Raw genomic sequence first — 12,662 nt, forward strand, 5'->3', positions numbered from 1 at the left:
TGTCTTAAGTTAGGTGGAAAGTTTATGTTAATTAAGGATTCAAATTTTAGTCCACTTGGCCAAATACAATCCTACCTTGACTCTAACTCCATTACAACCCTTAAAAGACCTCTTGATTTGTGTATTGGTGCATTAAATTTTTGTTGATTGTTAGATGAAGAGCAAGCTATAAAAAGCAAGATTAGTAGAGAATTGAGAGAATTGACCCTAGACACTTGAAAGTTAGAATGATATACAATACCAGTAAGGGTTCAGTGCTCAATTCTATGTTCCCTGCTTTCATGAGCTATCTTCTTCTTGCAAGTTATTTGTATTGTATTTTGTGATTTGAATTAGTGAAATCCAGTTCATATTTGTCTTGAAGAACTTATTTATTTTTAACCAAGTAGGTAGAAATATTTTGCATTTAGTTGCATTCATAGGTTGCATCTCATACATTCTATCATTCCTTTATAGCTTCTCTTGAACTTAGCATGAGGACATGCTAATACTTAAGTGTGGGGAGGTTGATAAACCACTATTTCATGGTTTATCTTGTGCTCAATTGAGTGATTTTTATCAACTCTTTACCCACTTATTCATGCAATTCGCATGTTTTACATTTTCCTTCCTGATTTTATGCTATGATTGAAAACATGCTTCTTTGATCTTATATTTGCTTATTATTAATCCTCTCTTATGATCATTAGATGCCTTGATATGTGTGTTAAGTGTTTTCAGATATTATAGGGCAGGAATGGCTTGGAGGATGGAAAGGAAGCATGCAAAAGTGGAAGGAATACAATAAGTTGGAGAAATTGCTAAGCTGTCCAGCCTGACCTCTTCGCACTCAAACGGCTATAACTTTAGCTACAGAGGTCCAAACGACGCGGTTCCAGTTGCGTTAGAAAGCTAACGTCCGAAGCTTCGATTTGATATATAATTTGTCATAGCTGCCCCGACGCCAGGCGACGCGAACGCGTGACCTGGCAGGAACGCAACCGGCGCGGCCGCGTGAGCCATGCGGCCGCGTCACTTTTCCACGACCTGTACGGACCAGAAAGCGCTGGAAGTGACTTCTGGGCTGTTTCTAACCCAGTTTTCGGTCCAGAGAACACAGATTAGAGGCTATAAAGTGGGGGAATGCATCCATTCATAACCATGCTCTCATAATTCACTTTTCATAGTTTTAGATGTAGTTTTTAGAGAGAGAGGTTCTCTCCTCTCTCTTAGGATTTAGAAATTAGGATTTTTAGAAATTAGGATTTAGGACCTCTCTTGGTTTTTAAGAGTGACTCTCAATTCAGGTTCAATGTTCCTTTTTATTTATTTTTCCAATTAAATTTATGAACTCTTCCATGTTACAGATTACTCTTTTAAATTAATGCTATTTGAGATATTTCAGATCTATGATTGCTTTCTTTAATTTATGTTGTCGGTACTTATCCAAATTATTTTCATTCGAGTAGATAGTTTTCCTTTTGGCTTTGGTTAAATAACTGGCGACTTTTGAGTTATCAAACTCATTGTTAATTGAAAATTGGAATTCATCCACTTAACTTACCTTCATAGTTAGAGGTTAACAAAGTGGGAGAAAAATCCAATTCTCATTACAATTGATAAGGATAACCAGGATAGAACCTCCAGTTCTTCATACCTTGCCAAGAGATTTTATTAGTATTATTTTATTTTATTTTACTTATCATATAACATACTCCCACCTTACTTCCAAAACCTCAATTTACAAACTCATAACCAATAATAAGAACATACCTCCTTGCAATTCCTTGAGAAGACGACCCGAGGTTTGAATACTCGGTTATCAATTTCAAAAGGGGTTTGTTACTTGTGACAACCAAAACGTTTGCACGAAGGGATTTCTATTAGTTTAGAAGCTGTATCTACAACGCGAATATTTTTAATAATTCTTTACTAGCAAAAATTTCAACGTCACATATCCAAAAGAAAAGGCAACACTTGTATAGGTTGCATATCCAAAAGAAAAGGCAATACTTTTAAAGGTTGCATATTCAAAACTAATAAGCAACACTTCAAAGAATTGCAAATTCAAACTTATAAGCAACGCGTATAAGAGTTGTATTTTATGGCAAATAGGCAATACTTTTTAGTAGTGACCAAAATATAAGAGAAAAGACAACACTGCAAAAGTGTTGTCTCAAACACACTTCTGAAGTGTTGTTGTTTTTCAATCAAAGGCAACACTTACCAAGTGTTGCTCTTAAAAGCGTTGCTTTTGAAACAAAAAAGTGTTGCTTTGATCTAAGGCAACGGCTGCATATGCAACGCCGCTCAAAAACGTTGTCTTAGGTCCAAAAGTGTTACCATAGATCAAAAGTAACCTTTTGTCAGCCTTTAGGTAACACTTTTTAAATGTTGCCTCAACCTGAAAATGTTGTAGTGGGAGGAGGAATACAAAGAAGAAGAAGAAGAAGGAGGAGGAGGAGGAACACGGGATACAAACGTTGGATGAGTAATACGAAGAAAAACGGCGTGATTTCGCGCGCACGTTATATATATGAGTAGATTTTGTTTAGTTAGGATTAATATATATATATATATAAGAAAGTATATATATAAAAAGATGTTCACGTATAGCATTGTAGTTGTACGGTACTTGATGTTCCACACTTTTTAATCGTTTAGATATATTTTAAAATAGTGGAATAGTAATGGGGCATGTGGCCATTGGCGGACCAGATGCTGTGATATTCATGGTGGGACCTCAATTGGTTGGAAAGTTTCTGTTCATTAAGCAAGCGATTTGAGTGTATAGTGTATACCCAAGAGTGAGTCGACACTTGAAAGCTGGAGTGGCGTGATTTGATGAAGCGGAGTAGAGTCGATTGGGTTGTGGGCCGCATTTTTTTTTGTTGCTTTTTCACTACTATTGGGTCAATGTTTCATGGTTTGGGTCAATTCAATTTCATGAAATAGAAGTAGTGTGTTGCATAGCTGTGAAGCAGTGCTTCTTAACAAAAAAATATGAACATATTTTTACTGTTGCTGCTGTTCAAGAAACGAGTTTAGGAAAAGAGTTTTTGTTGGTAAGTGTTTTTGTTGCTAGAAAAAATGTACCTATTCTCTATTTTGATAAAATGCAGGTTCAGTGATTACAATAATGAATTAGAGAAGGTGCTTAATGAATTCGATAATGATTTAGCAAGACAATGGTGGTCATGTGTCATAATATTTATCAAGAAAATGGATGTATATATATGTGTCATTGTTATGTTAATGCATGGGTATATATATACATTACCAATCTTTCTTTTCCTTCTACTATCGGCTGATGATTCATGAGGGGTTAGAAAAGATTATATTTAGTGGAAGATGATTTAGTAATAGTAAAGACGGTTTGGCAAGTTTCGACGTAACTGAACCAGACGTTTAAGTTATAAATATCTGAAACAAATAATTATGAAAATTGGATATATTAATACATAAGTATTAATATATATAAGGATAATTATATACGAGATACTAATATAAATGATGTTAGTAATTTGATGGTAAAAGATATATGATGAAGTATTAGCAAATCTAAGCTCATCAAAAAATTTCGATAATTATTTATGTCGGTGAATATCGAGCTTGATAATAATAATAATAAGATCTAAACTTTATTATAATTAGAGCAAGTAAAATAAATAAATAACATAATAATAAAATTATATTACTATTTATTTTGTTTTGGGGTTCGAAAACAACTTATCGAAATAAAACTAATCCTTGAAAATAACATTATTTAAAAAATATCGTGTTCGGCATAAAATTTGAGTTGTTACACCTAATCATAACAGAGGAGATTAGTTTCTCATAGTGTGCTTAGGAAATATCCAAACAATGAATTGAAAATGGCTGGGAGAGGAAGAGAGCACGTATGTGTCCCCTTTTCTTTGAATACTAACCCTAAAACAAATTTTAGAATTCAAAACTAATCAAAACAAAATTAAATCTTAATTAACTAGTGATCTTCTTTGTAATTGAAATTTAAAATTTGGTGCCTTAGTTGAAAATGATGAGCTTGAAACTTCAATCTTGGGTCAACAAACACTTGAAGTTGGAGAGATTAGTGAAGGATTAGAAAGGATTAGTGAAGAATTTAAGGCCTTGAAAGTGGCCCAATGCCATGCATTATACACAAGACTTCCCAAGTATAAAGCATGGCTTCTATTGACAATTATTGGCCTCTGTATGAATTCTCACGTTATTGCAAGAATTCTCACATATAACTTGGGAATTCCCAAGTGTAACGCAAGAATTCAGCGCAGGAGAAGGCTATGCTAGACGCATGTCCACTATAGACTATTATATATTGTTAGAAAGTCCTAGATATTAACTTTCTAAAACTACTAAACCACTTTATTTAGACCTCTCTAGTTCAAATTATGTTCGTTAGAGTATGAAGAGGTCAGAAGGGCTTTTGGCATGTGCGTATAATGCAAGGATCTTCAAGTAGTACGCATGGTGGCTCAAAGTAGTACATGGAATAAGGCTTGCTCCAGGGGCTTGTGTTTGCTCTTACGCATATTGATACGTGAATATTTTATATCTATTTTTTGCTTAATTTCTGGTTAAATTTAGTTGGAATGTAGTAAATTTAGTTAGATTTTAGTATTAAAACCCTTTTGGGATACTACTTTGAGTTTTTTTTTGTGTTTTTATGATTTTAGGTAAAATTCGGATCAATTCGGCAGAGTTTTGAGCAAAAAGGAGAAGAATTGAAGTTGTCCCCTTGGGCGTAAACGCCAAGCTGGCATATAGCGCCAACAACTAGCACATATCATAAGCGTTTCTGCCTCCTTGGGTGCTAAATGCCAATCCTGGCGTTTAGCGCTAGCAATCCAGATCACAATCACACTCTTGGAGCATCTTTAGCAAGATTTAGCTTTTAATTATTATTTTATCTTTTATTTTTGTAATTTTTATTTACAAACAAAATCTTTTAGGATTAGAATTTGTTATTTTATTTTAATTTCAAATCAAATTAGGTTAGATATAAAAAAGAAAAGATTCACCCTTTAAGGGGGATCTTCTCACTTCCGCACATTTCACTTTTCAGAACCCTTGTTTTCTTTGTAATTCATGAGCCACTAAACCTCCTTAGTTAAGGTTAGGAGCTCTATTTATTTCTATGAATTAAGACTATTATTTTTCTATTTTAATTTATGTATTGATTCAGTTTTAAGGATTACTTTCATTTTTCATCTTATGAATCTAGGTGGAACGACAGTATGACCCTTATTCTACATGTGTTCTTGTGATTCTCGACAGAGCTATCTCGCTTGAACAACAGGTTGAAAGCAAATTTGTCCTAAATTGCTAATTACTTGAAGTAATCTGAATATGTGACATATAATATGTTTAGCTTTGGGTAATTAGGTATGTGGCCATAAACTAGATTTGCTCTTCACCTTCTAATCTAAATTAAGTGACCAAGACATTGGCGGTTAAGTTGAGTTAGAAAAGACTAAATCATTAAAACATTAAGGTTTAGTCAATTACAGTTTCCTGTGAAATGAATCTTGCATGATTAAAATAGTTGGTAAGAGAACTTAATCCGGAAAATAAACAACTTCGAAGCCTGATGGTCCGATTTTAATATTAAAATTTTTTTAATTGTCTAAAACACAAATCAGACGGTCCGATTTGTGTACTGCAATTTTTTTTTAATTTTTTAAACATAAATCAAAGAGTCTGATTTGCTCTTGACACCACAACTGCGTAAAGTATCCATACATTCCATAGGTGCATCTTACACCACTCCCCTTCCATATCTAAATGAAATGAATAGTGTCATGAATATATATATTATGATTGCATGATCTCATAAATATAATAGTAGAGAGAAATTGGAAAACGGTTAATATGTAACCATATTACCATAACAATAATATTTCATTTCATTTCATAGTCAAGAACATAATCTATTTTGTTGAGAATTCTTCTAAGGTTGAGAAATAGGCATGAAAGAAAGAGCATTACTAATACTAATACTAATACTGCATAGTAAAGAAAATTTGCTCATTGCAAAAAAGAAAACAGTGCTTGAAAATTCATACTATTGGTGTCAACCAAGTTATCACAATTGGGCTTCTAACACTCTGAACACCATCCTTCCAAACAAGGTCTCCAAATTCAGGTTGTGTTTGCCTTGCTTTTGTTGTGAAGGTAACTTTATATGACAGCTTCTGATACTTCCTTGTGAAATTCAAGGTTTCTGGCTCAACTTTCACAGAAGCACCTTTAAACACTGAGACCAAAACATGGTATGTGGAAACATCAGGTCCGACATTGGTCACAGTTCTATGAACTGTCATAACTGAAATAGATTTATTCTCAGCAAACACCAATGAAATTGCAGGGTAGTTCAAATCACCAGGGCTAGCCAGAGAATGTGCACATGACCTGTTTGCATATTTGCCAAAGACACCTAACTGGTTTGGAGTTAGATTCTGTGTGCACAGAAAATCAAAGTAATCTTGTGGCTTGATATCATAGACTAAACCTGGGTCTAGTGCTTTTGTGGGGTTAATGTGACCGGCACCATGATCATAAGGATTTGAAGGCTTTTCAGCATTTGATGCATCTTTCAGAGGCTTCATGGTGTTGTCAACAACATAAGCTGTTGTCATCAGTGCAGATTTTATAGCTGCTGGACTCCATTGAGGATGCTTAGCCTTAATCAATGCAGCTACACCACTCACATGAGGGCATGACATTGAGGTTCCAGAAACTATGCTGAACTTCACCCTCCTTTGATCTATTGCCAACCCTGATGGACCAACATCTTCACTCCAAGCAGCAAGAATGTTCACACCAGGAGCAACCAAATCTGGCTTCAGAACTTCAAGTGAGAGGAAATTAGGCCCTCTTGATGAAAATGCTGCTACCACAGGTGAAGGCCTAATTCCTAACCTTGTTCCAAGAAATGAAAGAGTTGCAGTGGCATTTTTGTTTGTTAAGACATAGTTTTTGAGATCTTTACCATCTTTCTCTCCTATTGCAACTGCTGGAAGGAGGTGGCAATCTGCAACAAGCTCTTCTCCGTTTGTTTCAGTGTTGGTGAGAATCATTCCAACCCCACCTGCATTTTTCACCACATGACCCTTTTGCACTCTTGGACTAATCCCTCTCTCACAAATCACTATCTTCCCTTTAACCACTTGAGGATCCAAAGTCCCTTCCAAGCACATTGCTTTTGGATTAAGAGTACCTGATGAGTTACCACCCAAGTAAACCAAAGGGTATTGTTTTTCAGTTGATACTGTGTTTGGCCCTTTATAGAGTGAAGCACCACTCAAATTCTTGCCATTCCCAAGCTTAACTTGTGCAGGGAAATCTCTATCCATTGTGCTAGCTCCCACAGTGGTGATCCATGGTGACACATTGGCAAGACTTGCAGGGCTAGGACCAGCATTTCCGGCAGAACACGAAATGAACACACCGCGCTCCATTGCTCCGAATGCAGCAGTTGAAATACTATCATGGGAATAAGATGAGACTCCTCCACCTAATGAAATGGACAAGACATGCACTCCATCAGATACAGCTTTATCAATGGCAGAGAGAATATCTGAGCTGAAGCACCCTCCAATCCAGCAAACTTTGTAAGCTGCAATTCTTGCTCCTGGTGCCATTCCTCTTGCAGTGCCGTAAGCATAGCCTAGAAGGTTAGCACCATGGACTACAGAGCCTGCAACAGTTGCTGCAGTGTGAGTTCCATGGCCATCTTGATCCCTTGGTGATTTGTGCTCTCTTGACTCATTGATCTTTCCAATTGCTGCCTCATATCCGTGATAGAACACTCTGGCACCAATAATCTTCTTGTTGCAGTGTTGTTTGGTGAAGCCACGACCAATTTCACAGGCACCTTTCCAATAAGAAGGTACTGGTTTCATTCCTGTGTCATTGAAGCTTTCACTTTCTGGCCAAATTCCAGTGTCTAGCACTCCAACTATAACATCATTATCAAGATTTTCTGAAAAGATACTATCAGTTCCCTTTGATAATGGTTCAAGACCAAGGAACTCAGGGCTTCTTGTGGTGTGTAGTTGGTACTTTCTTTCAGGGAAAATGGCCACAACACCTTCTTGATCCTCTAGCCTCTCAGCTTCTTCCTTGCTCAGCTTTGCTGCAACTCCATGAAAAGCATTTTGGTAACTGTAGATTATTCTCTCTTCCTCATTTTTCATATCAGAAGATTCCAGAGAAGTGGTGAGAAGTGCTGATTTCACTGTTGATGAGTACCAATCAAGGTGATTGGAGAAGGCTTTTGGCATTGCTGCCTTATCCATTTGAACTAGGTAAGTCTTCTTAACAAATTGAGCATTTGCTGAGAAGAGTGTAATAAAGAGAAGATAGGTTATTGGAATAATGCAGCTCATGTTTTTCATTGGAGTCTTAGCCTTGTTTACATGCTAGGAAGGAGAAGGAGTTGCTGCAATATTTTTGAAGAATGATGCTGGGTTAAAAGGGAGAAGAAGGGTGGAAGAGAATTTAATAGAGGTGTAAATGGCTTATTTAATAGTCTGGTTCATAAGTTTGAAATATTAAATATTGTTGGTTTTATTTGGTTAACATTGTTATTATCTATCAGTCCATGATAATTGCAATATTTACAAGAATTTATCATTAACTAGCTAGCTATATTTTGTTTCACTTAATACTAATAAGTAAGCATTAGATTAATGAAAACAGAATTAAGAAGGCAAATGATCTGATGAGTGATGATGTTTTATTGTCCTTGGCAATAAAAGTAGGTGGTGGTAGTTCAACTTTCACGGCTGTGATAATTAAAGGGAGAGTTAAGAATGCTACCTAAGTGCCTGTTGCTAGAAGTTAATATCCATGAGACCATGACCGTGCTCTTCTGACATCTCTTCACCTCAAACATTTTTCCTTATAACAGCTATAAAATATAGCAAATGATAATTAATGAGCCATAACCAAAGTAGAAAGGGAAGAGAGTATCTTTAGTGTTAGCCTTTAGAAAAGCAGGAGGAAATTAAAATAAATGGACTCATTCATTATAGTGGACACTGAAGAAGTAAATGCTCCCATATGTATAACTGTATTATATAAGCATATATATATAAGGTACGGTGTTAATGGTTGTTTCTTTTCGTACAAAGGTAGCTCTTTCTTTTACGTGCTGATATAATAAACACGCGGTTTGAGTAGATAGAATTTATGAGCAGTTACATTTGCTACACAAATATACGATATGTTTGGTGAGTCAACTAGGGCCTAGTTATAACGCTAAATAGAAGAACATATATATACATAAATATGGAAGCATGTAAATGATCCAAGATTCCAAGCCCAATAGAAATGAGCTTAGTGAAACAACTTTATTTTCGCAACGTATGCATTATTAAGCCAAATTTCTGATCTCTTTCTTTTCTTTCTTTGTTCTGAAGAACACCAGCAGAGTAACAAAGCTTGTGATACAAGAAATAGAAGAAGATGTGAGCTGAGAGATTTGAAACTAGTGTGAATTGATATTATCAAATAGATGTGGTATCAAGAAACCTTGCAACTAATCTTGATTACCCTTAGAACTATCCTAACCACCTTCTGTTACAGTTAGTTCACTATGTCTCTCAACAAAGACAGGTATATGTATAAAGGCGTGTTCTTTCTTTTTCACTCTTGCATGAACAAACTAGATTCTCGAGAAATAGGAATAACTGAAGCCACCTTGACATGAAATAATATTCAGATATCAAGCATCCAATACAGATGATATTTCATCCTTGATCTGAAGTATTCCACATGAAGCTCTTTCTCAAACCTTTTCATGGCTTCTTCGGCCAGACACATTAAAACCACTCTACCATACTCGCCTTTAGAATTAGTATATGGAATAAAGTAGCTCAAACCAGGAACATCATCCATTCCAGCCTTGTCTAATCCAGAATACAAAGGCTTACCCCACCCATAATCCACATCTCTGAATCCACATTTTGTCATATCTGACACCATAAAAGACCCTTCCGATAAAGAAAATGCAGGTTTTCCCTTAGTGGCCATTAGATCAGCAGTAGAGTGCACATACTCCTCACTTGCTTCTTTCTTTGTTTTCTTCACCAACTCCAACGCATAGCTCAAGGGTTGTCCGCATAGCTTCTCCACAGTGGAAACTGCCGTAGGAAGCACAAAAGCATTGCCATAAAACCCTTCAGGCAGTGGAGGACTAAACCTATATATCATGACAAAAATAGTATTCACAAAAGATAATTAAATGTTATCATGTAATTGGTAGAACGATCTATTTGACTTATAGTTGTAATTTGTATTTTTTAAAAATTAATATGACTAAAAAATATTTTTGAGAGACGAATTTAAATATTAAATCAATAAAAATTACTCTACTTATAACTTTCTTGCTTAAATCAATTAAAGAGGACCAACCTGCAAGGTTTGAAACGTGCATTGACTACGCACATCAAAAGAACCTCTTGGTTAGGGTTTTGCCATTGCAGTGCAGCTGTATGACAACGCCACACGCATGCCGTGAGGATATCGAAGGTGGTGGAAGATTGAGCAAGGTGACGAGGGAGGAGGCAGCGCAATGCATCAATCTCTCGGGGGCGAAAGAAGAAGGAAGCTTGGGAGAGTTTTAAGGAGACAGTTTTGTTGTCATCAAGTGATAGTTGTTTGTATTTATGGTGGATGAATGTGACTCTTGGTGGGTCTCTGGCACAAAGAAGCTCCCTACACCACGCTGGGATAATTGAAGGGTTTGATGCACCTTGGGCTATTTCTGCTATGCCCTTTATGAATTGACCAATTCCACATCCATCACACAGTGTGTGGTTAACACGTATAGCAAAGATGAAACCACCGCATTTGAGACGTGTTACCTGAATAAGCAGCAGAGGAGACTTAAATCATTCCATCATCAGAAAATGGAACATCGTAGAGGAACTCATCAAAGCAAGGAAATGGAGGCAGAGGGTCAACACCAAAATAGTCAAGTGTAACATCTGCATCAGCTTCAATAAACAGTACTCCTTCGCCAGTGCAATCCACCACAAGTTTGCCACTATGACCTTCTCTAAGCCTTCCGGCAAGTGGATAATAGAACACAAGTGCGATTGATGAGTTTGGAAAACTCTAAATTAATATTTGTGATGACTAAACATTATTAAAAATAATTAATTACAAAATTATTAATCTGATTTTCATTTAACATATTTTGATTAATAATTTTGTTACAGGTTTTAACTTGGGCCGAAAATAAAAGGAAAGTTGATGCAAGCCCAATATACATTCAGCCCTTGGTTTTAATGTTTTATGATAAATATGGCTGAATGGAAAATAAATCAATTGGGCCAAAATCCAAGCATGATCATAAGCCCAAAATTAATTTGACTGAATCAGAATTTTATTGGGTCAGATTAAGCTTTATTGCAACATAGCCCAAATTCAATTTTGATAAATGCTTCCATGCTTTAACCGAACCAAGAAACAAAGGAAAATGGTTCATTGCCTCCAACGAATTCCATTCCTCACTTTGGATGGAATTCAAATTTGATTTAATGCATTGGAAACATAAGAAAGAGAGAGAAGATTGATTTGATGGCTATTATGTCAAACACGCCACTCTATAGGGAAGTAAAAGCAAGCTATTCCAAATTAATTTGCTTAACCACTTTGCTTTTCTTTTCTTCAGATTCTTTATTTCTCTCTCATCTCTTTCTTCTTCCTTGTTCGGTCCTTGTCCAGGAAACAATGGAAGAAATGTTCTTCAACACCGAAAGGAAGATGCTGCATGCGTCTAAGACCATCAAGCCAATGATGGCAAGAAAACACCAAAATAAAAGTGAGCTGTGGCTAAGATATTCACCAAATGTGGTTAGATTTGGTGAGATCATCTTGAGCCTTTCATGCTCAAAAATGGAAGAAGAAGATTCGGCCAGCTAGAAGAGATTCTTGAAGCATGGCTTGTTTTTGATTCTGCTCAACCACCACAGGGAGTAGCTAGAGTGGCGAAGTGATGGTTGAAGGCAGAGATTGAAGCAGATGAAGTCATCATCATCATGAGGCATCAAGGGCCAGAAATCCATCTTGGAGAGGAAGCCAAGCCCGGATTGATGAAGGTTGATGATCAAGAAAGGACTAGAGGTAATTGCATGTTGGTTAATGCATGGTTATCTCTTCTCTCTCTGAGTGGCCGAACCGGTTCTGTGTTTGTTGAAGGAGGAAGAAGTTGGTTCAGTTTTGGCTTCAAGTGTGAAGGCTTTCCTCTTCTTTAAAAAGGGGAACAACCACTGTTTGAAGCAAGGAGAAAATTTGAGAGTGCAAGGCACAGAGTTCTCAGAGCTACCTGAGCTAACAGTTTTCTCTTCTCCTTCAATGTATTCTGTTTAGTATTTTTCTGTTTAATTTTGTCATGTCTTGAGTCTCATGGAAAAAGGCAAACAGTGAGGTTTGTAATGAAAAAGCCATAGAGCGGAAAAAGGAAGAGAGTGCAAAATTAAAAGAAAAGCCATAGATGTCTTAGAGTTCCTTTGTTCATCTATGTTGTGTATCATGATTCTGTGGGAATCCCCTTGTAAGTTGGGTTAGCACTTTACAAGTTGTAATCAGATTGATTATAGTGAAATTCCATCAAGTTTGTGATGGAGACTGGATGTAGGCTGCACTGCACTTAG

At 36.3% G+C, this 12,662-nt stretch overlaps 1 protein-coding gene and 1 pseudogene across 1 annotated transcript; both read right to left on the reverse strand.

Moving 5' to 3' along the window:
* Positions 1–5,879: 5,879 nt before the first annotated feature.
* On the reverse strand, positions 5,880–8,532 carry LOC107489697 (subtilisin-like protease SBT1.3). Its single transcript, XM_016110451.3, has one exon. The coding sequence runs from the start codon at positions 8,394–8,396 to the stop codon at positions 6,057–6,059; it is 2,340 nt and encodes a 779-aa protein (XP_015965937.1). The 5' UTR covers positions 8,397–8,532; the 3' UTR covers positions 5,880–6,056.
* Positions 8,533–9,361: 829 nt separating this feature from the next.
* The window catches only part of LOC107489652 (13-hydroxylupanine O-tigloyltransferase-like), a 29,270-nt pseudogene continuing 25,969 nt past the window's right edge, over positions 9,362–12,662 (reverse strand).

Source organism: Arachis duranensis, chromosome 5 (genome assembly GCF_000817695.3).
Source record: "Arachis duranensis cultivar V14167 chromosome 5, aradu.V14167.gnm2.J7QH, whole genome shotgun sequence".
NCBI classification, from domain to species: domain Eukaryota; kingdom Viridiplantae; phylum Streptophyta; class Magnoliopsida; order Fabales; family Fabaceae; genus Arachis; species Arachis duranensis.

Coding starts and splice junctions, on each gene's coding strand:
- LOC107489697 (XM_016110451.3), bottom strand. CDS start 8,396: ATGAAAAACATGAGCTGCATTATTCCAATAACCTATCTTCTCTTTATT.